The following is a 25,291-nucleotide window of genomic DNA, read 5'->3' as shown; positions in this document are numbered from 1 at the left end:
AGGGCGTTCTTATGTTGGCACATAACCAGCGTACCTATGCAAAGGAAGAAGCTGAGCTACAACACAAAGGCATTTGGCATCTGGAGGACATGTTCTCAGTGCAGCAAAACATCTTTGTTATGAATGTAGCATATGTGGTACTCTTCCTCTGTTTGGCAGGAGATAAGAAAAACAGAAGCAATGCAAAAATGAAAACAAAATGAAGCATATAAGCATCGTGAAGCAATTACAGTGCTGCATCTCATTAGGATCTAAATCTGGGATTGCCAGTCTTGTTTTAAAAACAGTTTTGTTCAACACCCAGTGACAGAATTTAAAAGCTGACATATCTTGCTGTAATTGTGGGCCGCAGTCACAGCTGGTGTAAATCAGTATAAACTAATGAAGTCAATGGAGCTTCTCTGATTTACACTAGCTGAGGTTATAGCTCAATAAGGTTAGGCTTGCTTTCTAGGAGTGTTCAAGGAAGCCAACTTCTGTGTGTCCTGTGATGAAGTGGTTATTTATAATGGCCTTCAGTGTGGTTTGGAGCCAAATTTCCACATCAAAAGTAGCTTTATAAGAGATATCCTTACAGTGAGGTTCAGTGCAAAATCATGACTTCAGAAGCCAGCTTTCCTCATGCACTCAAGTATTTGATTTCAGCCTGAAAACCATTTGAGAAGCCAAGAAAAGCAGAGCCATTCCTGCCTACTTCCCCAGCTCTGCTTCATCTTTGAGTCGCCTGCATATCCAGCAGGCCCCGACCTACACTGCCCATTTATCAAGGCGAGTTACTCTAAGTGTCTGTTTATTTATGTTCAGAAATTCCATGTAAGACAGACAAGTTTCATGCTTAACCTGAAAAATTGGGGAGGGGGGTGGAGTTCTAACCAGTTCCAGAGCTATTTGTTTGACTTGGCCACTGGCGAAAATAAAACACAATAACATGTCCCAGAGTCACAGCGAGAGGTGGAGGTCACAAGAAAACAGATCATGTCTTTCACAGCTCCTCAGCTTCAGTGCACTGAATTATGACTCCTATTATTTACTTACTGGATTCTCCACCCTGCTTGCAGGCTCCAAGCATTCGAAAAGCAGCAGGTCTCTGCTTCAAAGGACTGACAGGCAAGTGAGAGAGGAAAATCTGTCCTGAAGCTACAGTAACCTCCTCCTCCACGTTTGATCTGAAAGGTCAGATGTTCTCACAACCCTCGGCTGACTCCTGCCATCTGCTGAGCCACGCCTGCAGTCCTGCACCACTGTGCTCTCCTCTGCTGAATTAAACTGCCAGACTCTCACAGCAAAGATGTTTCCAGCACAGCCAAACCTGCTACCTGCTCAAGGTGGGCTTTTCCAAAAGGATATTGTTTTTTTCCTTAGGAGGGCTTTGCTCCCTGCATGTCCGTCCTCAATGTGATCTGTCAGCTGTCCAGAAAATATCACAGGCTCTTTCACTGACCTTATCACTTTGAAACAGATTGATTTGTTTAGAACTTAGTGCTAAAAATGCATGTTTTGAGTCCAGGTGTTGAGATCCCAAACCAGGGCTGAAGCCTCTCCAAACGTCCTGAGTGGTTTCTATGCATCCTCTGGAGAATGCCACACTCTTCCACACACTCTTCAGTGGGTTTAATCCTTCACTGGCACTAAGGAGACAACTTTGTGGGGATGCTTCCCAAAAGGGAAACTTCTGAACTGCCAGCAGCAGAGAAATCCACACACAGACTGAACATGAAACACCAGTATGTAAGAGCCTGCCTCGCATCTTAACCTCTTGAGAGGTACCACTTTCTCCTAAAAAGCACAGGATCCTCCTCCTCTTTCATACCCTCAAGGTTTTGCTTTTGGTCTCTTCTCTCTTCACAAAACATCTGATAAATGTTTTCTCATTAAGAGCTGCAATCTCCTTTTCCAGGGAAGGTTCCTGGTCCATTTTGGGAGGTGGTTAGAGTACCCCACTCAGATCACTTTCCAGCCTCCCAAACCAGATGGGTTTTTTCTCAGTACCAAGCACACCAGTTGAGTGCTGTCTTTCTGGGTACAGAAATATCACTCACTGTTCTGCCCTTGCTAGGTTTTTTCTATGTAGACGTTTTTTCTCTGTATCTTTGACTTCATATGCAGCCAAGGTCAATACAGAAGATAATTTCACAATTAAACTCACCATGTTTGTTATTTGACATTTGGGTAGGCAGTCACATGAAAGCATCATAAATGCAAAATACTTCTGCTCCCCTCTACTTCTGTGCCTTGACTGTGACTAATTGTTCCTAAGAGTTTGTTGGGTTCACTTGTTGCTTAAGACAAATTATTTTCTACTTAACCTATTTCACAAAGACCTATTTTCTTTTGTTATATTACTTATGTTCTTCTCAGAAACACTCTCACAAACCATAGAAAGATCCACTACCACCTGTTCTGTGTGCTCTGTTTTTTTCTCAGCTCCTCCAGATGAAGCGAGTGTGGAGATAATTTTTTTCTTAGCCTGGACATTGTTTAGCTTTTTAAATGGTTGAGGGCACTCAGTCTTTATGCTTTTTAACCCAAACCAACAGAATTCCTGCCTTTTTAAAATTTAGTAATTTCAAAAAGTAGTTCTGTTTGGCTGTCTCAAAATCAAAAGAAATTCTCTTCACTGTGGAATATTTTAAAAACAGAATTCTACCAAATTAATTTACTTTCTGTTAACAGTTTCACAGCCTGTAAGTATTTGGCTCTAATTTTGGTTTTTAATGCTTGTCTAGTCTTACTAGGGTTGAACTGGAAGGCAATCAGACGATTCTCAGATAACAGGCAGGAAAAAACAACGTAAACCCCCTTATCCCAGAGGAACTAGAAACAGTGAATTACGCACAAGTAACGAGACCAGTTTCCTCACCATTGGAACTTCTACTGAACCACAGAGTTTCAGAACTTTCCTTGAATCTGATTGGGGCAAAGACAGGAAACTGCATCTTCTGAGCTTTAGAAATAGATCTTAAACACGTAAACATAAGATATTATGCCCCTATCTTTTAAGTAACATTTATATTATCTCAAATAAACAGTCTTGCCGAAGTTAGTCTGTAATTGACATCTGACACAGTCCACATTGCAACAGATATGATAAGTGCAGTAAACAGCAGAAATTATGCTTCTCTGTGCTCTGAGAAACATTCATATTTCCTTGCACAGATAAACTTTATTTTGTTGCTACGCAACTCTCACACAACAGACCACATTCTGCAGTAAATAAGAATACAGCTTTTACAACTGGAGGGCAAGCATGTGGCCTTTTGGGTTTTCTCCCCATTTCAAGTTCCAGCCCCAGCTTTAGTTCACATTATAATATTCCATCATTTCATTACAAAGCTGCCTCTAAAGCTCAGTAAGGGATATTTCAAACCCTGCGAAGCAGGAGAGTCAGAATGCACAAGTCCTTCTGAGGCTGATGGGAAACAAATGGTGGAGCTGGTGATGTCAGTGAAACCATGAAATTAAGGGGTTTTTCTCTTTTCTAGTCTTCTTTAAAAATGAAGTTAAGTGAAATTAAATTTTCACAGCAAGATATTCAAAACGTGTGTGGTCTCTCCCTGCTCCCTGTAAAACTGCCATACCTGCAAGGGAAGTGAGACAGGTGAAGAGCTACCCTTGGTTTTACCCAAGATGAGAACAGTACATTCTTACCTCCTTTGTTCTTTACAGTTGCAAAATTTCTCCTGAATTCAGTGGCTATTTGGATTGTTTAGAGAACAGAGGCACAGATCCTGCGTGTCTCTGCATTCTCATCGTAAGCAGAGTGAAGAACACTAAGATTTATCTGACTTGAGGGTGTGCATGGAAACTAAATAGAACCATTAGGCTCTTCCCAAGTCATGGGTTAATGCCTCAGTTATTCAAGCGTCCCTTTTGTACATGGCTGCAAATTCTACAAACTCTCTCAGGTAGCATCAGTCTTCCCTTGCCACCATTAGCAAATCAACCCAGATGAAAAATGTGACTTGGAGCTCCAGGTGGATGCAGGTGGCACAGTTTGGGCTACAGGGATTTGCATTACCTAAGGATCTGACCTACATCCAATGCACATGCATAACAGTTGTCTGATTGCAGAGGGGTTTGTGCTACTTAAACAGCAGAATTTCCTCATTTTTCCCCAATTTTGCTTTGTTCTTTAGTTCCTTACAACAAAGAGCCCCTTGGGCTCCTACAGTCTACGTGCCACAAGCCCAGATGCTTATAAAGTCCTGGCACAGAGTCACTAGGGAAAGGACACTCTGTTATAGGAAAGCAAGATTTAATCTCTGCAATCTACAGTCCAGTTTCTCTAAACAGTGAGCAAGAAGTATCTTTTGCATTTTAAATTTCAGCATTTCTGTTTGCTATCAAAGCATTTGTGTTTATAGTTTCATTTTAAAAGCTAAATTAGTCCCAGGCATGGAAATTAATATCAGCATTTTTTGCAAAACACATTGAAGTTTCTACACTGGTCTTGTATAAAGACCCATCTCTAATCACACCTCCCAGTGGAGCAGCTTTCCTTAAGAGCCTGAGAGATTTGGAAACACCTGTAAAATTTACTTCGAGTCCTCTCTTCAACAAGTGACCTCCTACAGAGCAGAGCGTTCCCTCAGTCAGGATTGCAGGATGAGGCCCACAGAGGGAATGCAGTTGGATTTTGCCTGGAAGCACAACAGGCAATGCACAAGGCAAGAGTCTTCAGACCTAAATCTTGGAAAACCATACTCGATGTCTTCGTATCAGTGTCCTGCCAATTTCTTCTACTCTCCGGCATCCTGGAGGAGAAATTGCAGATCAGTTCAAACCCCTGATTTTCCAACCCACTCTAAGCCTTTTCTTTTTCTGCCTCATAAAAATCTACATTCTGTCAGATGAAATCCACCCCTTAGCAACCAAAGATTTGCCCCTACTTTTCGCTGGATTTATTGCTCTCCTTGTGGGAAAAAAAAAAAAAACCCAAATAATTTTTCACTTAATCTACTCAGTTCTCCCTTTATAAGGCAGGGATAACAAGTCCTTTTCCCATTTCTCCACAGACTAACCTGTTTAGATTGCAAACATTCCCCCCATGCAAGTTGCTATAGCATCTTGCCTGGGGCAAATGAAAGCTCTGAGAAAATGTGATTACGGAGAGGAAATGTTGAGGTCCCACCTGTCAGTGCCATTGCCAGGCGAAACTCTTCCTTCAGCATCTGGAGAACTTCTTTTGCTCCTTCTTCACCCTGGGAGATTAGGAGACAATGTGAACTATTATGTGTATGTGTACGTGCGTAGGTACAGACATGTACACATGTGCCAAGAAAAGTTTTATGCACAAACATAAATCCTGAGTATTTGTCATAGCAAATCTTACATCAGATGATCTGGATGCACACAGACACCATCACACACACGCTCCTCTGTGCACACAGACACACATGTGTGCATATAATAAGGCTAAACAGTGAGTCTAGGGATCTGAATTTGGATGATCATGCATTTGAGCTTTTCCTAACTTACTTGATAAGCCAATCCCCAGAGAAGAGGTCTCCCAATGAAAACAGCTTTGGCACCAAGAGCCAGTGCCTTGAGAACGTCCGTGCCTTTTCTTACACCACCATCCAGGAACACCTCCACCTTCCCCTCCACAGCCTCCACGATTTCAGGCAAGACATCAATCTAAAAGAGAGAAACCAGGAATACAGCTTGGTTGCTCCTGAAACCCTATTACAAAAACCCTATTTATCTTTTGAATGAGTTCTTACACAGAGGATCCAAGCTTTACAGCAGCATAAGGAGCAGTTGCATGCCTAAATCTATACCCAAATAACACAGCTTTGTATTGACAACCAGCAGTGACTTTGCAGGGGAGAAGGTACACACAAAGGTCAAATTTATTTGGAGAGTCACATAAACAGAATGAGGATCAGCAGGGTCTCACAAAACGGCCATCTGACCCCATGACACATATCTGACACAAGCCAGTATCTGATTTTTATGCAGAATATGAGAAACAGCCAGCACTAAGGAAGCCTTTTGGTGGTGTTACCTCCCAAACTGCCAGTCTTCGCTAGTTTGGGGATGAAATTGAATCACTGTCCCTTTTTAAATAATCATCTTTGCTTCCCTGTTTAAATTTACCATTCATTTATCCTGAGGGCCAGCTTGGGAGCCCAGAGGCAGGCACTGTACCTATAGACAAGGAGTAAGAGAAACACATGCCTGGAGGAACTTCAAGTTGGCTGAAAAATTTTAATTAATGTATTTTCCCTTTGAAAATGCTTCTAATTACAGGAATGACTGTAGAGAAAAACGTCTTAATATAAGAAAAAAATGAACTTTCCTCTAAGTTTTGAGCAAGGTGGGAAATAATTTATTTTAATGCACATGTATGTTGCTTTCACCAAGCTCTGCTCATCCCCTTTCTCTGCTTAACCCCTACACCAGTGATACAAGAAAGGGGGGAAAAGTATTTTTACTGTTCTCAAGTTACAAGTAACCAAGGAATTAATTCCTCTTGCCATGCAAGAGGTCCCAATGAAAGGATGAGCCTCCTGAATTCAAGCCTGGAGCATTAATTACAGGGCAACTTCTCCTATAAGGCCACCTAAATAGTTCTTATTCATGAAAATCAGGAAAGGAACACCACCAGAAGCCAAGTATTAAGGAGACTGGAAACAGTGTGTGGAAGTAAGACAAAAGACACACAAATTCACGTCTTTCAAATACGGATGTAATTCATTTCCTTTCTAATGGATAAAAATGACTAGAAGATGGGGGAAGAAAACTTGAAAGTGCAGTTTGTTTTTAGATTTGGATTAAAATTTTCTTGAAGTTTGGCACTTGCTGTGATTTTCCCCCTCCCTTTGGTTTTGCTCTCTTGCCAAACATATTTTGGATCTATTTCTATATCCAGAGACCACTTTCTACATCCTGACAAACTGTACCAACATTAAAGTGCTCTAATAACTAAAGCATGATGCAAACCATAATTAAAACATAGATTTCCTCAGTGTGTAACTAGACACTAGAAATATTGACCAGCTTGGGTTCAGCTCACGATCTGAAACCCCATGAAATTGAAGCAAATTATTATGTTTCTAAATCAGAAACATTTAACATGATCTGATACAGATACATTATAAAAACAGCATTGTGAAGTGTTGTTCCTTGTACCATAAATCCAGGGAACGCATCAGCTTTAGCAGTTCTCCTCTGCCCTGTGGTGTGGCAAAGGAGTAACCCCGAAAAGGGAGTTCGCATATTTCTGTTCTGCTGCAGCTGTCGAAAATTAATTTGTGTTTCTTGAGCTCTCTCATTCCTCAAAATGATGTTTTTAACATCCTTATACATTGTTGCTGTTGGATTACCTCACACACAGGCTTGCCCAAGAGTTTTAAATACTCTCAGTGAAATTAAGGAATACATTCCCAGGAGGTGACAAGAGGACCTGTTCCCCTCTCCCTTCAGGGAACCATCATGGAAAACAGGAGGATTTTCATCAAGAGCATATTGGAAATACTCAGAGAGGCACAACTGGGCTTTGATTCTCCTCCCTTTCATTCTCTTTTTATTTGTGCAGCTTTCCCACACCAAATGAAGCAAGATGAGTGATGACTGGAATTTTGGGGTTTTTCCTTCATCCTGAGCACATACTTTTTCATTTTCCTTTACTTCTTTCTTTTTTGCCGACCAAGAAATTCTCAAATCCCTTTCACCTTTGGAAAAGGCATGGGGTAGCATGACAAGGAAAAGGAAAAAGGAAAAACTGTAATTTAACCACTCTCTCCCTTTTCCAAAGGTGAAAATATTTGAAAGGAGAAAAATGGAGAGTTTTATTCTGCCTTTAGCTGTTCCTTAACTGTAATTTTTCAGAAGCCCCCAAAGAACATTAAAAGGGAAAACTTACTCTAATACAACCTTCAGTGTGCTGCAAATGGCAAGAAGCGTTTTTCAAAAAGGAATGAGAAAGAAGAAATTAAAGAGGAGACTGGAAAAAATTTCTGAAAGATTTTCCGATTTGAAAGGAAATTTTCCAATTTCCAAGGAAAGGCTGTGTCTAACTCAGAGTACGATGTGACATACATAGAGAAGTGGAGAGAGGTTAAAGCATGGCTTAAAGCATAGAACAGTTACTCCAGGTTTTTCCTCCAGCTTCCACATGTTCAGAGAAAGCAAACAAGAAGCCAAAAGGCAGAGAAAATTAGAGATTACTGAAGTGTATTGGCATCAGGACTTACAGTAGCAGGGACCCCATCAAGCTGTCGTGCTCCGTGATTTGACACCAGGATCCCATTTACCCCAATCTTCACAGCTTCTTTGGCATCATCATCTAGGAGAAAATCCAAACAGGAAATGCCTTTCCGTAACTGGGGGCTTGCAGACACCCCAATGAGGGAATCACTAAAAAAACCACTGTCAGCTCATGCAAAGCCACCTTGGGGCTTCAGCCTTCCAAAGCCTCGCCTCAACACAGAAAAAGGTTTTATCTCTAAGTAATAAGAGCAGAAAAGTAGTTTGAAATGTTGGAGCAGAACATTTTATCCCTTTGGATCAGCCACTTCAGTTGCTAGCCTTTATTTTCTCTATTATGTTCCAAAACCCATCAATAAGAAATTCTTTTGCTGAACGATTTTGTCCACTGCAAAATTATTGGCATGATCACATTAATGGTGGTGGTGGTGACAACACCAGGCACTTATTTAAGCAGCTGCTTCCACAAACATCTTCACTGCTGGGTTCCTAAGGGTGCTTGAGGAAGTGACAGCTCTTCCCTCGCCTTTCCCTGGGAAGCAGCAGCGCTACACACCCCTGAGGATCCCTTTCAGCACGATGGGCAGTGAGGTCAGCCCCCGGAGCCACTTGATGTCCTCCCAGTTGACACTGGCATCAATGGCCTCAGCAACGTACACAGCCAGGCCGCTGTTCTCTCCAAAGTCTTTCCCCGAGGAAAATGCCAGGTCATTGCTGGAAAAGTTTTTTAATCTAAAGTGACAAAAGACATAGAAAAATAGTCTGAGAACGATTCACTGTAGCCACGATCAGTCCCAAATGCCAGCATTCAATATACCTGAGTTAAAGCTTTGCTGCACTGCAGGGCAGGAGCAAAACCAGCCGATGCCAGCATGTGAGATCCCAGTCCTCAGTGAGCCAGAAGCTTTGGCTGGCAAAGTGTTTGATAAGCAGCATAAGCATTGGATCTTTAATGTCCCTTCCAACCCAAGCCTTTCTATGTTTCTATGATGGTTTTGTGATAACTTTGGGGCAAATTTCTCTGGCCCAAGATAACAGTCCGACTTCTACAGCAAAAGAAATAGGGTTGGGTTTTGTTGTTTTTCAAATCCAGGGAATTCAGCTATGAGAGGAATAGGGGATTTGGTAGGTAGAAGGGAGAAGGAGGAAATGAAGTTTTCTTAAGCTCCATGAGTTAGATGGATGTGCATGAAGCCTTGCAAAGAATTCAGAATTTTCATCTGTCCAATAAGGCAAACAGCCAGCCTGTTTACCTTGTGTCTCTTTTGTACATTTCCTTGTAAAATGTAGGGAGGAGAGGAAGCTCATGTGAAAACATTAGCTGTTATTTGAGTTTTTCAGCAGCAAAATCTCACAGGTTTTAGCACATCCATGTCCCATGTGAGATCAATTGCCCTGTTCTTTGGAAACTGTGTCCTGTTCCACATTGGGCTATTTAATACTCACATTTCACATTTTGGGAAGTGCATGAGTGTTTTTGCATGGAACCTGGCTGGTTTCACTGCTGATTTCATGCCTGCAACAAGCAGCATTTCACATGGCTTTTCTGTTCAGCTCCAGGCCCAGAAGCAAATGAGAAAGGAGCGGGCTCTCAGCAAGATCCAGCTTTTCAGCTGTTGGTTTGTGGAGGGTGGGGTGCCCAGAGAAAAACAGAACCATGGATAAGATTATATAAATAACTGTTGTTTTTCTTGGCCTGGGAAATGCAGATCAACACTTGGATGAATGTTGCCTTACATACATTTCGGAGCACAATGGCACCTTGTTGTTGCTTTGAAACTTTGTTGAAAACCCGAAGCCAAGAAAAAGTTATCACGTAAATGAGCAGAGCCCTGCGCTAGGAGAGTTTCACCGCGGCCTCTGCAACAAAGCGCTGCCCAGGCGGCGCTCGGGAATCTGCAGTGATTAATTGGAACCTTTAAGGATTACTCCAATTTCATATGATTTCATACGGTTCACTCGAAACCTTGTTATGGTTTGGGCAGGTGGGGTCAAAGTGTTTAAGAAACGCTCTCCCTCTTTCCTCAAATGTCTTTGGGTTATTGGACTCACATTCAAGACCTCCTCAACCCTAGGCCTTAAAATTCTATTGCCCCTAAAAAATAAGCTACTTAAATAATTGTTCGATTTTATTTTTAAGAGTAACAGGTCAGTGTATACTGATAATGCGTCAAACACAGATCTATAGCACGACTACCACACAGGGCATACACATCCCAGTGTGGTATATTTTCATGTTAGGGGCATAAGGGTTTTTTGCTTTCTGGTGCCTTCCTCCTAAAACTGTTCTTCAACACAGAAATCAGGGCAGAGTTCGGGTTGCTCTGTCAACCTTCATCTCTTAGCTTCAAGCACAAGTGCATGGGGGAGAGCCAACACCCCAGGCTCTGGAGGGGATTTTGCCAGAGAGTTAGAGAATGAGATTCACTGCAGAGTCCCAAGGCTCATCTTCCTTTTGAATAGAATGGAAATTAAGAAAAACCTCCAGATGTGATTCTTGCTAAGGGCATGTTACATACAATGTGTATATAGTGTAACACAACAGTCTGGAGACACAGGAAGAGCAATTCAATTCCATTGATAAAACTCAAAACTAGCTTTCACCCAGAACTCACCTCAAAGTTTATCTGCTTCGAAATACATCAAGCTGTCTTTTTTTTTTCTCTCCCTATCCATTTTTGTGTTCATTTGCAAGCTCTAAATAATTTTAACATGTGCCATGGTAGACTGTGGTTGTTACCAAGCTCTACCTGCAAGAATCTCGCAAGATTTTTAACTCCAAGTCCTGGAGTTAAATTATTCTTCCAGCCAGTCCTTGGCTGCTAGAAGTGTGCCAGCACTTCAGCCTATGTTTATCAGGGGGGTCTCTACAGTCTATCAATTTGTATTTACAAAAGGTCAGGCAAATCAGCACCCATACAACCCCATTGTAAGGTTAAAATTCTGGTTTAACTCTGTTGTAATTTAATTCCTCATTGGCCCTGCAGTGTGGAGGAACTAGAATTAGTGCTGAAGTCAATCACGATGCCACAGATTCTGAGACATAGAAAATGTCCCAAAACACACTTTGGGGTAAAAATTGACATCATGGAGGATTTAGAAAGACTGATACCCATGTGCTTCTGTATTTGAGTAAAAGAAGAGTTGAAGTTGCTCTAAAGAGGCTCTGCAGTCAGTAGCAACATGGCTCTGGACCCAGAGCAATGTCATAGGATAACACACAAGGAACCATAACGTCTTTTGGAAGGGAGTTTTGGCCCACAAAGTCCAGGCCACTTTCAGAGCACAGCCAACTCTGCCACTGGATCCCAGTTCAACATCAGTCACTTCAGGCTGTGCACAGCTGAGCTTTGAAGGTAGCCAAGAATACATTAACCCATGTATAGAGAAATGCCCCATGTCTCTTACTTCAGCAGCCTCACATTGCCTGGCACAGTACCTTTTACAGCTTCGTTTTGACCCAAAGCAGATCCCAGCCCAAGCACAGCACGCGATACACACACAGATCCATGGAGCTGTTGCCCAGGACAAACTTCTCCCCCACCAGCCCGGGTGCCCATGGCCCTGGCACAGTCCCACCCCACACCCAGCAGCAGATGTACCTGAGGTGTGGGGGCAGCTGGAACTTGTTGCGCACGTCGGCGACGCGCCGGCCGAGGTACGGGGTGTCCACGGTGACGAAGATTCCTCTGTACCCGGCTCTCTCCGCGCGCCTCACCAGCGACTCCGTGACCTCCCGGTCCTTGTACACGTACAGCTGCAGCCAGCGAAGGCCAGCTGGAGCTGCCTCGGCCACCTCCTCGATGGAAGAGGTGGCCCAGGAGCTCAGCATCATCCCTGTCCCCACGGCCTGGCAGGCTGGAAGAGCACAAAGTGATATTCTCTAAGCAGGAGCATTCAAATAATGCATTTGAGGCTTCCAACTTTTTGAACATTGCCACATTGCCTCCCAAAAATCACCCTCCCCAGGCTGACCTCATACAGATACATTTCTATGAATCTATCACTTACTCTTTTCGATATAATCTGTCACTTATTGTAAAATAAAGGAAAACATGCCGTAAAACTCCAAAATATTATAGAAAGCCTTGTTTTCCTTGGTCTACCACAGTAGGCATATTTTTAATGTAAATGGACCTCTGTTTCAAGACGTCATCCCCAGCCCATGGAGGAATTAAAAAGTGGTCTTTATGACAACATTTTATTAAATAAGGATTACAAACCTCTTGGAGTGGAAACTTATGAACAGCTTATTCAAACAAATTGGTTACACCCTCCCAGGGCCACCAGGCAGTTTTCCCTCACTGGAAATACAGCAGCAATCACCCAAACCACTCTAGTTCGTAGCCATTCCGTTCCTCTCCTTGAAATTACTGGACATAGTTCCCTCTATATCAGGAATGAGCGGGAGGGCTGCGAACCCAGGAATTGCAAAACCCTCCCATCAGATAAGGGAGAAATGTAAATGTTATGGTTCAATCTGCCTTTAGGTATCCATTTCTTTCCATTTTTTCCTTTGATTCCCAAGTCTCTATGGCTGCAAAAGCAAAAATTAAGTTAGGAACTGCACAATAAAACATTTTTGGTGAAGATTTAAATCATGGTGTATCACCATCTCCTTTCAACTTAGCTGCATATGTAGCAATAGAGAAAACTGTGCTTTTCTCTTATTTAAGATTAGATTTAAGCAGTTTAGTTCAATCAGAGTTCAGCCATCCCAAATGGGGTTATGGCATTTTCATGCAAGCATGCTCACAAAATTCCCCTCGCCTCTCCTATAAAGTTCACAGCTCTCTGGTGAAGCACCAGCTCAACACACATAGTTTAGATCTCTCAGGCAAATCCAAAGTTCACAGACAAAATTTTTCAAAGTTTTGGAGATTCCCAGTTCCAGTTTTGGTCGATCTGTACTTGATCTTGATCATTTTAAAGCCTATTTTGACAATTTTCTAGACTTTTAAAACCATGAGATACAGAGGCCTGAAGTGTTGCCAGGTTTGGTTGGGGTTTTTCTTCTACCTCAAATTAGGTTTTTCTAAAAATACACTTCTCACACATTTAGCTGCAGTTAAAGAAAACAGAAGCAATTCATTTCCTCAAACAACCGTATTTTACACTTCACTTTTGGGGTGCTGCAAATGATTTATTATTTCAAATCAGTCCTACTACAGCCACATTCCCACAGGACGCTCTTGCTGCAATACGTGACATTTGCCAGTTTAAGCATCAGCTGGTTTTGTAAACCAGCCTTTCCTCATGCCATTTCAGATTGCTTTTAGTTGTTTGTTTTTTGTGGGTTTTTTTCCCAGGTCTTTTTAATCCTGAGCATTGCCCAAAGGACACATTCACCCTTGTACACCCTGCAGGCTCCTGCTGGGGTCCAGGGCAGCGCAGAGAGCACGGCAGGAGCCACACACACGGAGCTGGGGAAGTCCATGGGATCACACAATGGTAAAGAATCTCTTCCTCACATCTAATCCAAACCTGCCCTCTGGCAGTTGGAAGCTATTCCTTCTTGGGGAACGCAACTGAAGTATTTTACATAGCAACAAATGCGACAGGACCCACTTGGGAGCTTCACTGGGGAACAGAGCAGTGACCTTTTTTAGCCCTTTTTTCATCCTGAAGCCTCAGAGTATCCTCCCCCCATCTGATGGGGCATCAGCTCCTTACGTGGTTTGCGAAGAGTATGGAATTTGTCCCTGTGGGCAAATCAGAGACAACAGACTTCAGGGAGGACACTGGAGAGGAGCCCAGTTCAAGCTTGCGTATTTTGTCAGGGTTACCTTGTGTGGGAATGGGAACTCGCTTTTTTCCTCTAGCTGAGCAAATTCCCATCATTTCCCTTTTAGGGGCATCTCTGAAGCACAGCAGCCAAACTGCCCCACTGCAGGCATGTTTCCCTGAATCCACCAGTGAATCCACTGTCCCCAAGCTAAGGGCCAGAGGACGCTCCTTGAGATCAACACGATGTCCTTTTGGCACAGTGGTATTTCTCAGGAGCAGCAGCCGTGTTCTTGGAGCTGCATCTCCCAAGAAACAGAGTTGTTTAAAGAACTTCACGTTACTCTATTGACAAACCACACTTGGCTGAGAGCTCCCTGTCAGCCTCCCCTTCCTCAGCCCTTACAAAACCCTGCATGCGAGTGGTGTCTGCTGTCCTCTTGTTGACACAACATGTTTTGTCAGCTGTGCAGGAAGGCTGCAGAGGAAGGGACACGTGGCCAAAGCGGATCTGGGATCTGGCTGGCCCACGAGGGATGGCATGCCAGGCTGCCTGGGCACACTTGCAGCACAGAGTCCCCCGGCCATGCCGCTCTCCAGGGGGAATCCAGGCCAGGTCAGCCCAGGCCACATTGTCCCATGTGAATATTGTCCTGTCCATGACTCTGGATTGACATTAATTTTCATACTTCAAAATCAACCTCATCTTTTGATCACCACATAGGTAACAGGTGGGTTCAAAGTCCTGCTGTTTTCACTGAGCACAAAATGTAATAGGTGGCCAAATCCCTCCTTCCCAGTCACAACCATGTCTGATGGGGACAAGAAACCCACATTTCAGTGCTCAGCAGCATCATAGAGAGCAAAAGCACAGTAGCAGCCTGTTAAGAGCCAAAGGAACAAAGGTGTTGCTCCCTCTCTAGTGGGAAAGCCAGAGCTGCCAGAAACTCAACTAAAACGAGGGGGCGGGAAAAGGCTTTTCAGTGAATACTCCTGTTCTCCATTTGGCAAAGCAAACGGTGCAGTCACGTCGCAGGTGATGGTGAAACACTTCCTGCGTCAGCAGCAGCTTGGGGAGTGATTTGAGTGCAGCTGCAGAGGGCAAACACAAAAACTTCAGCCCTGAGCTGAAGTCACTGACAGTTCTCAGAAGACCTGGCCAAGAAAACAATCGGGTTCTCAGCCTGATTTGCAGCCATTGATGGAGAAGTCAGGTATTCCAATGCTGCTTTAGGGTGAAAACACGGGAGTTTGAGGTACTCAGTAAGTGCAATATGGAATAAGCAGGAATATAAACAGAACAGAAATCTCAATAAAATAATGCTACAAGTCTGTTTATAATCAATTAAGGTAGCAAAAAATTGCTGTTTCTTGCTGTGCAGCTGGATGGTGCACAAGATTTTGAGTCAGTGTACTCGAGGTGGGTCCTGTTGACACGGGGATCATGTTGGTTTGCAAGCACAGCATGAAGTCAGGATGGCAAATGAATGCCTTGGCATGGAACAGTGAATCTTCTGATGGACAAGCAAGAAAAAAAGATCCCATAGAATCAGAAGGGTTCTGTTGAATAGAGAACAACCTTTTGCTCTTTAGTGGCTAAGATTATTCATCGAATTTGGCAAATATTTTTAGTCAAAGAGGTTGAAATTGGAGTGGGAAGGATGAGAAAAAAACACCTAAGTCAAAATGTCATGTGTTGATCTTTTCAAAATGGAAATGTTTTCTCCTGAGCTAACACTTTTGTTTCAAAACAGAACTATAGCTAAAAGCATTAGCCAGTAGGAAAATGAAATAAAACATTGTGTTTTGGATCAAATGAAACATTTCAGTTAATCCAAAACAATTTTCCTCCCAATTTTTCAGTTTCTACTGAACAGAAAATCCATTCTTTGGAAAATTGCCATATACACTGATGAACTACAACGAAAATGCCAGGGAATATACTTGAAGGAAGACCTAGAAAAACTGGGAAAACTGCCAAGGTGCATGAAATTGTTTCAAGGACAAGAGAGCTTTTTCTGTAAGGAAGGACTCCTGCTACATTCAGACATGTCAAAGAAAACTGAGCGGCAACCTTATTGCAGCCTGCATAGACTTTTTAAAAATTCATCTACTATTTTAAAGTCCAGCTAACCCGAGTACAAGTAAATCCAACACCTGGATTTGAGGCTGTGCAAGGTTTGACCATGACTGCAGTTGATTCTGATCAGAGTGGGGTTACTTAACCTTTGGAATAACTTACATTGTGTTGGCTGGCCTGTCACCAGCAACTCTTAAAACTACAAATGGATGTCTTTCCCAGGAAAGATCCTTTACTCATGCAAAAGAAGTGTCCATGAAGGGGTGTCTAAGGTGAGAACAGCCCCTGCCCTGTTCCAGGAAGGTGCACACTCCTCTCCACCAGCTTGGTTGCTGCAGGAGAGCATCCTTCAGGAAGCAGCAGCCCCCAAAAGGCTGACAAGCCCCAGAGCAAGGGGGTTGTGAGCGCAGGGAGTTCTAAGGGACACCATGACATGCCCTTGCTCCTAGAGGGGACATCCACCCTACAACACGTGAGCAAACCTGCCAGGAGAGCAGAGCAGTTCCAAGCAAGACACTGTTGCTCAAGGAAGTTCCTCTGTGGGATCAGGCATTGTTCTCAAAACACCAGAAGTTAAGAGAAGGAGCTGTCATTGCTCTCTTCACCACCCTGCTCTGCAGGGCAGCGTGGTGTGAACCAGGATTATCTCTTGGGGTTCCAGCCCAGCCAGGCAGATTCGTGGCACACAGGGATGCTCCTCTGGGAGCTGTTCTGCCCCCAACACGAGCCAGGACACAGGCTGAGAAGGGGCAGGACTCAGACCATGCTGTGCTTCTCAAGGATCATGACCACAGCAGAGACACCACCTCATACAGTGCTTCCTGCACACCTGAGCCAAAGAAATCCAGGCTTATGGAGCACGCCAGGCTTTGCAGAAGCCACAGGACTATGGATCAGACTTCCTTGGCTTGTGCAAACTGGTGTGGCTGAAGCAGAAGTTGAATTAAAGCAACCAACGGTTTGCTCACTTAAAGTCTGTGCTACCTCTGGAATAGAAGTTGGATGTGGCAAACCCCCTGATCCCGAGTGTCCCAAGTTTCAGGGAACCTTTAAGCCAAATGTGTACTTTACAGCTAACTCCTGTCATCTTATAAGGTCAAACCAAAAACTTGGCACTGAGTGCCCCGCTCCACCTCTAACAGCACAAAACCAAAGCCATTTTTTTCTCCCCCCAAATGCCAATGCAATATAAAGTGTGTGATTTTAATACTGCTCTCCTTTGAAAGCATTGAAAAATTCACCAGCTCCAATGGATGTTTTTTACTGGACTGCACATTCTAACTGGTGCCAGTACACTGAGCTGTCCTACCTAGCTTGAAAACCCAGGAACACTAAATGTAATAATCATGTGTTAAAGTCTGAAAATGTAAGTGCACAAAAATCAGGAAATTCCAGAATTAAGTTATTACCACAACCATAACTCAGCCCTGGTACTCAGCCTTATTGTACCACTCAACTTTGCATGCCATTGTAGATTTATGCCTTAAAATGTGGCCAGGCTGCAGCATCAGTGGGAACTCTTGCTAAGAAACATTCTGAATTTGGTGTGTTTCAAATCTCGCTCTCACCATTGCAATAATGTGTTTGCACTTAACAGGGTAATGCTTCAGAGTTTCCTCCCAGCACAACCTGGCCCAGAACTGATCCGCGAGAGTTGCCAAAGGATGGGACAGCACCAAGGCCTCCCCCGGCCCTTCCCACACCGATTCGAGGTGCTGGAGCGCCATCGTGTGGAGCACCCTGGCACTTACAAATAGGCAAAAAAGCGTCAGCTGCCTGATAAAGCTCTTGGGAAGGGAGAAAACATGGCCCCAAACATACTGTAAAGTTGGAGAGATGTGTTTTTCCAAGCTAGCTCTGGAGGTGTGCTGTAACCCATCCCCGTGCACATCACAGCGATGAGAACTGAGAGCAGCTCCCACTGCAGGGCTGAGAATTCAACTCATTTCACACCAGTACCTGCTGCATTGGGCATGCAAATGCTGTTAGATGAATAAGCCAACCATGCACAGGATTAATTTTTTTTAAAATATCACCTATTTAGGGTTTGTATCCTTCTTCTTTCAGCGCTGGAGCACTGAAATGCACAGCCCAGACCTCTTCCTCAGATTTGGTGCCATTCTGCAGCTTGAGTTAAAGGGGTAGGAGACAGTTCCCCATCTGAATTCTGGTTAATATCCTTTGAAGCAGCAGCCTCTGTGCTGGCAACATCTTTGTGCAGCTTCTAGCCCAGAGGGGCCCTTATCTCACTGCCTCCCTGGGATGCTCTCAAAGAGCTCTCTTCAAAGCAAGGATTTTTCTCAGGCAAACAAAGGCCTCGGAATTTTTAGAGTCAATTCTCTAATAGGAAGACTGTTGCTGTGACATGTTTATAGTTATATAGAATGTATGGGTAGGTAGATAGATGTTTTCAATTTTCTATGTGACAAATTATTCCCCTCTTCCATACTTTGATTCCCACCCCTGTTTCATGGAGAGAGAAACCATGCTCAGATAAGTGAAATGGTAAAAAACAAACCCAAGAATCAACCTGATTACTCCGAGCAGCAACTCAAACTCCCCCCAGGAGCAAGAAACCAAGCTGGGATGCCCAGGCAGCAGGCACAGCGCTGCCCTGTCCCTCTCCACGCCCTGCAGGGGGACGTGGCTGGGCTCACCCCTGGCGGTCGACGTCTCTCCGTGCGGATGAGCCATGCGCTGCATCGCGGTGGCGGCGACGCACACGGGCATGGTGACCCTCTGCCCCAGAACAGAGGTGGACAGGTCCATCACCGACACGTCCCTGAGCACCCGGGGGTACAGCTTCCACCTGGAACACACACGAATAAACTGAGTTTCAAACGGCTGCAGCAGGGGCAGAATTTACAGTTCCCAGTAGGCAAGAGCAGGTTTTCTTGCTGTGAACGTGGTGAAAGCTGTGCTGGGGCTGGAACAGAATCCCACTGTGTGATCCAGAGCTGCAGCAAAATCCCTGCAGGGCACAAAATCTGGAGGGAGCAGGCAAGGAGGGGCCAAAGAGCAGGGAGGGTGAGGGAGGCAAAGACCCCCGGGAACATTATTGGCTGGTAATATTTGAAAGGAAAGACAGGAGCTGTAAAACAGTAAGGTTCATGGTGAGCTTCAGCCCCCTGAAAGCCTCGGGGCAGAACTGAGGGACAGACACTGTGTGCAAATAGGAAAAGTCATCAGCTACCCTCAGTTATTCCTTCGATGGACTAGGGAACCAAAAGACACGGGATTCTTGGATAACACAAGCCTGGCCTGCATGCTTGGAGCTCCCTTTCCCAAAGCAGGGCAAACTGAACCACACTTAATCTGAAATTACAGTTTACTGCAGCCAGGCTGGACACCACATGTCTGCACACACAGAAATTTATCTTATTTTTTCTCCCCCCATAAAACAGCATCACAAGATCATGATCCCTATCATGGGATCAACTGGGCACCATAACACCCAAGCCTTTATGAAGAGGGTTGCATTCCTGGGGATACCTGTGCCGTGGGACTTTTCCCCACCATCCAGGTGTTGTCACAGCACTGCCACCACTAGAAGCCACAAGAGGGGGTGCAATACCTGGGGCTGGCTCTTGTGAGCTCAGCCAGGCCAAAGCCTCCCTGCAAGCACCAACCTCTCACTGAGGCCTGCCTCCCTCCCTCCAAAAGGGCTCCCATGGCTCCTGAACTGTAATTACAGAGAAGAACTAAAAATGTGTGGTCTAATAGTGCTGAACCTGAGCAACTGCTCAGCCCCAGAATGCTCAAGACTGATAATATAATTACCAGCACAGAGGTAGAACCAGGGCCACTGCTACCCTCCGACAGGGAGTAGGGGTGAGATTGAGCTTGTGTATTAAAATAACAATTCAGGGAAAGAAAGACAAATTCTCTGTTTTATAGAAAGATCAAGAGACATTTCCCCAAGAAGCCTGGGGCAGAGCCAGGACGAGACCCACCTTTCCGAAGGCCTGGAGCCATGCCAGCTCTCCAGGCAGTGCTCCCCAGGGAGGAGAAGGACAGTTATGATGCTTGGAAGGAGATGTGTGGCTGTGGAAGTCAGCTGTGCTGCTCAGTGCCAAGACACACACGGCAAGAACATCTCCTCACACTTGTTTTCATGCCATTGTAACAGTTTGTTATTTTTCAGGGGAGGATGGGCTGAGGGTGGGACAAAGAAAACATGACTTCTTTCTCCCCCTTTTCTTTCTAATCCTCATTCTGAAGGCTTCCACTCTGCTCTGAGGCATCTTTCCCCAGCAAACAAAGAAAACAAAAATCCCTCTGTAACCTTGCCAATTAATACAGTCAAACCCAAAAGCATAAAGGATGTGGAGCATCTCCCTCTTCCCCAGGCTCCTGGTTTCTCTGACCTGTCAGATTGTTACCTGCCACTGCCATGTCACAGCCAACATGTGAGGGTCCGTCCTGAGGTACAACATCCCTGTGGTGCTTTTAGCTGGGAAAAGAGACAGGAAGAGGCAAAATATTCCCAGCAGTGCCTGCAAGAAAAATGATGCAGTCCCAAGCAGAGATACCTTATCAGGTCACATCCTCTCAATCAACATCCAGTCAGTGCTCCTGACCCAGGACTGACTGGTCCCACTACCTGAGTATCATCCTCTTTTAATAAAACCTGATCTTGCTTTGGAAACTCGAGTGTTTCCAGCTTGAGCTTGACAGACTTTGAAGCCAGGCATTTTCTGGACGAGCCATAGGGAAATGCCTTTATCAGCAGCAAGGAAACCCCACGGGCAGCGTTTCCCTGTCACCAGGGCACGCGTTCATTCGGCTGCCACACAGCACCTGCTTCCTCCAAGTCTTTCAGTGAAACATTTCCTGCATATTTTGGAAAAAACTTGGAATTTTTTTTATTTTAATTCATCATCTCATCACCCACATCTTTTTCCAGCCAAGTCCACGCTTGTGTGCTGCAATCAGCAGCTGAGAGTGAGTGCATCCTTCTTCCCAGCTGGAAGTGGGAGATGCCGCAGTGGGGAAGGCAGCGAGCGCTCTCAATTTAGGCAACTTCAGCTAAAAGCTGTTTTGAAGGAAGGATTAAAGGAAAGAAAGGGGGATTAATCTTTTGGGTTTTTTTCCTTTTTTCTCCATGCTTAAAAAAATTTCTGATTGGAAATTATCTTGCAGTGGGATAAGAGGGAAGCACAGGCTGCTTTCAGCTGGGAAAAACACTGAAGTTTTCAAACTGCACCACATTTTCAAGCAGCTTTTCTTGTTCCTCTCTTGAATCCCCTTGTGCTGCAGGGCAAGCAGCACATTTGGGAAAAGACACACTGATCAGGCAATCCATCCAAACCCCAACCCAGTTTGCTGGCCCTCTCCCCTACAGCTCCACTTCCCTTCAGAAGGGGCAGGGGCTGGTGCTGTGCCAGGCTAAGCAAGAGCTGCTTTTCCTTGAGGAAAAGTGATCTTCCCTCCCAGGATGTCTTGCCATCCACACTCTTTTCGCGGTACCCTGCTAATCCGAGGTGAAAGACATCACAACAACGTAATGAAATTATTTTTCCAAGCATTCCTTTCCTTTTCTCGCCCACAGCTTTCCAGGTTGTCTGACCCAGTCCCACTCCCAGCCTTGCTTTTTAAACCAATATTTAAATTAATTCTGTGGCCATTTTAATGCCTTTAATTGCTACAAGGTAACACCACATTTGCAGAAAGCCTGTGCTGATGCTGGCACTGCTGAAGCAGCAGCTGCTGTGCCTTGCACACAACACAACAAGGCAGCTTCTCCCAAGGCCTCTGGGAATTCTGTGGCTAAGCACGTCAGGGCGGATTAGCAGGAGCCTGTTCCTACACACACCGACGTCCCCCTTCCCTGGTGTGCCAAGAGGGGAGACTCCAGATTGATTTCCTGAATGCCATCGAGCTAAAGGCATCCCAACCTTGTCACAAAAATCTGTTCTCCATTCAGGCCCCTCAGTTCTGTGACAACTCGAGAGGGGATTTCAGTGCCAGACAGGGCTGGGAGGACACTCAGCATTCCGGGATGCAGAGCAAACCCAAGGTGAAAGCAGTCAGACACCACAGGGAATGACATATGCTCTGACATCCCAAATCATCTCTTCTGGCCTTAATGCCTCACTTCTGCCAGGGCCATTTGAGAACCATGAATAAGAAATACTCATCCAGCCTCAGCAGGAACATACTGATGTCAACACCCGAGTGCTGGTTCTTTTCTCAGTCCTAGAAGAACTGGGAGCTGGGGGAGAGTTGCTGCACCTGGTGTTAAACTCATTTTAAACACTGTCCTTGTGGAGACAGTTTATACCCTGGTATCTGAAGATCAAAAGGCCAAGACATTCATTTTATAATCCAATTAGTATGAATTGTGCTGCTCCAAAAATGGCATGGGGTGTTCCAAAGATACTGTAGGATCCAGCAACACAACCATCCACTGGGGTTAGTTTTTAGTAACAACAATAATATTAGTCCTCAATAAGATCATCTCTTTATTTCTCCAGAAACGAAACCATTTGCTTGCCAAAAAAACAAAAATAAAGGACTCAGGACTCACAGATGAGCCCAGCACTGGTTTTCCTCCCTCACACCTCACCTGAATAATCCTGCACCACACAAAGGTACAGGCTAAAAATTCCTGCTTCTGGTTCAGTTTTGTGCTTTCTCTGCCATTTAAACTTATACATATATAAATACTTAAAAATGGCAATTTTTTAAAATCAAACTGAACCCTGCAACTAAGCTTCTGACAGGGGAAATCAATGGGAAATGAAGCTGAACATATTCCTACCTTTCACAAAATTATCTGACTTGGTGATCTTTGTGCCTCGGGGGTGTAAAGTCCATCTGACTTTATATTTACGCACAAGCTGCACTCAGGAACAGGCAGAAACACCAGGACTGTGTGAGGGTCAGAGTAACAGCTGGGCTGTGCTTCTCCCCAACAGCATCCAAGGGAAAAAGAAAGGTTTTTCCAAGTCCCTTACATCAACCAGGTCTTATAAACCAAAATATTGTCAAATCTTTATAGCAGGTTCTGGCTTTTAGAGATGTATTCCAAGGAAGCCATTGCAAACATGGTCTAATGACTGTTAATGGCAGGATCCCACGTGCTGAGAAAATGGGATCTTGTTTTATTTCAGATAAATATAAAAAGAGAGGGGGAGCAAAGACAGAAACACCCCCTAGCCCCTTCATCCCCACACTGCGGAGGGGCAGGAACCCAACACAGAGGGACTTCCAGCCACACCAAAATTTCATTGATTTCTTCTAATGTCTCAGGCCATTCAAGGCACTGCAAAATGAACATCTCCTCCAGTTCCAGGCTGCTTGCAAATGCCAGTTCTGAACACCTAAAACTGGAGGTTTTTATTGAAAATCTGATGGAAGATGCAGGAAAGATGAGGTAAGCCTGAACCCCACAGGCAACCAGCCCGATGTGAGGAGGTCTCTTATCAGAGCAGTCCATCCCTGTGGTGGGAAACAGCTTCAGAGCAGAGCTGCCCTTATCTCCCAGCCAACACCCAGCTCTGCTGATGGCAGCACAGCAAGGGACATGCCCAGCTCTTTGTTAGCCTGTCTCTGGCAGCTTTAGATCCAACCTCATCATGATTAGTCCCAGCAGTTACAAGTAAAACGTTCACTGCTCCGCAGTTTATTGCCTGCAAGCATTTCCTTGGAGTGTCCTTTCCTTAATGTCTCATTTTGGTTTTATGAGGGCAAGTAGCATCAGAGCATCTGGAAGCATTAAAAAAGATACAATAAAAAGAGGTGAGCACTACTCCAACCCCTCCTGCTCCTATCTACTCCTCAGGGCAAGCTTTTGGCTTGTGTTTGAGCAGGGAATGGCAGCTTCTGCATGGAGCTCGGAGGTCTGGAATAAGCAGCGGAGGTGAGTTGTCTTCTTTGACATTATAAAGCTTTTCTATGGGCATCCTTAAAATTAAGGTTCTGGGCCCATTTCTGCAATCTGACCTTTGAGATCCTGCTAAATGAATAATCACTGAGTTTTCTACAGCCTTCAACTTGCATGAGATTTCCAGCTGAATGGCCGATAGCCTATGAAAAAGCAACTGGAGCACTGAGTAGGATTGCTGCTCTGTAGCAGAAAAGCAAAGCAGGGAAGGAGAAAGACTAAAGATAAAATGGGAAAAATAGTGGTTTGGTTTGTTAGACTCAGAGGAATTAAAGACAAAGCCTTTGCAAAGACAAGTGCGGGGGGTTAAATGTCTGCACCAACACAGCCCTGAAGGAAGGAGACATCAGCAGCTGTTTGAGCAGCTCCATCGGGCTCAGCTGGGCTGAGGGGAGCAGCTTCCAGTTGCCTCCTTCCCTCTGCCCTGCTCAGGGACATTTGGGAGTAGGAAACCAACTGATGTGATGTGAGTTGTGACACTTCTAACGAATCCCACAGCAAATGCCAACTGACTGTGCTGACCTTGTCCTTCTGAGGCTAAGGGTGACCTGAGCCCAGGTTTTGACAACAGTTCAGGGGGTCAGTCTAAATCAAAACTGGTTTAGAACAGTTCCCAGCATTTACAGTTTCTACTGGTGAAGGGCTGACCTCCTGCTGGAAACCCCCTGAGCACAGCTGGGCCACCCAGGACTGAGCCCTGGCTTTCCTGGCTCGCCCCAGAGCTGGGAAATGCAACTCCTTCCTGCAGGGCCCTGCAGCTCTCATCTGGGAAGGCCACGGAACGTTTAGGAGAAATAAGGAAAAGGCAAAACTGACTCAGGACCTAAAAAGTAAAACCCCACCACAAGAACCCCTTGCTGGCACCATAACCCAAAATGTTGAAATTTCAGTTTCATTGGCTGATTAAATATTGGAGCTGAAGGACTCTGGAGAGAGTTTCTGTTAACAAAAGAACCCAAATGCAGGCAAAGCTAAAAAGGTGCTAATGGATTTTAGGGACTGCTTTTTGACAGAAAATGTTCAGTGGAGGAGTGAAAGGGGAGAGAGTTGTCCTGAAAATCAGTTCTTTGAGAGTCTTTTTGCTAAAATAGAAAGAAGTTGCAGAAAATTTGAGTTCGTTCACACAGAAAAGTCTAAAATTGCACCACATCTACCAATAAAGCAGAACTGACACCCCCTGCCTCCCGCCCCAGCCTTCAATCATCCTCCTACCTGGAAAATGCTGCGACATTATCTGCCAGGGTTTCCTGGTCATCCGCTCCGGATTGGTAATAATCGTACACGGACTTGGGCAGAAAGGTTTTAGCATACTCCTCAAAATCTGCAATGCATGCTGGCTTGCCAGACATGTTTGCAGATCTCACTGGGCTAGTTTATTCCCACCTCCC

The 25,291-nt window shown here is 44.7% G+C and overlaps 1 protein-coding gene across 1 annotated transcript; it reads right to left on the bottom strand.

Annotated features, from left to right (window-relative positions):
• Positions 1–773: 773 nt before the first annotated feature.
• On the bottom strand, positions 774–25,291 carry HAO1 (hydroxyacid oxidase 1). Its single transcript, XM_042049233.1, has 8 exons — positions 25,116–25,291; positions 18,673–18,824; positions 11,814–12,069; positions 8,768–8,943; positions 8,199–8,290; positions 5,479–5,637; positions 5,132–5,201; positions 774–4,754 (listed from the first exon to the last, which is right to left on the bottom strand). Exons 1-8 carry the CDS (start codon positions 25,250–25,252, stop codon positions 4,684–4,686), a joined length of 1,113 nt encoding a protein of 370 aa, XP_041905167.1. The 5' UTR covers positions 25,253–25,291; the 3' UTR covers positions 774–4,683.

The sequence above is a fragment of the Corvus kubaryi genome, unplaced genomic scaffold (assembly GCF_017639235.1).
Source record: "Corvus kubaryi isolate FWS band 111438036 unplaced genomic scaffold, C.kubaryi_AGA036_p1.0 70, whole genome shotgun sequence".
In the NCBI taxonomy this organism is placed as follows: domain Eukaryota; kingdom Metazoa; phylum Chordata; class Aves; order Passeriformes; family Corvidae; genus Corvus; species Corvus kubaryi.
The sequence above is the reverse complement of the archived record's forward strand: the minus strand, read 5'-3'. Positions and strand labels throughout refer to the sequence as shown.

Coding starts and splice junctions, on each gene's coding strand:
- HAO1 (XM_042049233.1), bottom strand. CDS start 25,252: ATGTCTGGCAAGCCAGCATGCATTGCAGATTTTGAGGAGTATGCTAAA. Junction 8,291..8,767: donor GCTGAAAGGGATCCTCAGGG/GTGTGTAGCGCT, acceptor ATTTTCTCCTAG/ATGATGATGCCAAAGAAGCT. Junction 4,755..5,131: donor CCTGGCAATGGCACTGACAG/GTGGGACCTCAA, acceptor TTTCTCCTCCAG/GATGCCGGAGAGTAGAAGAA.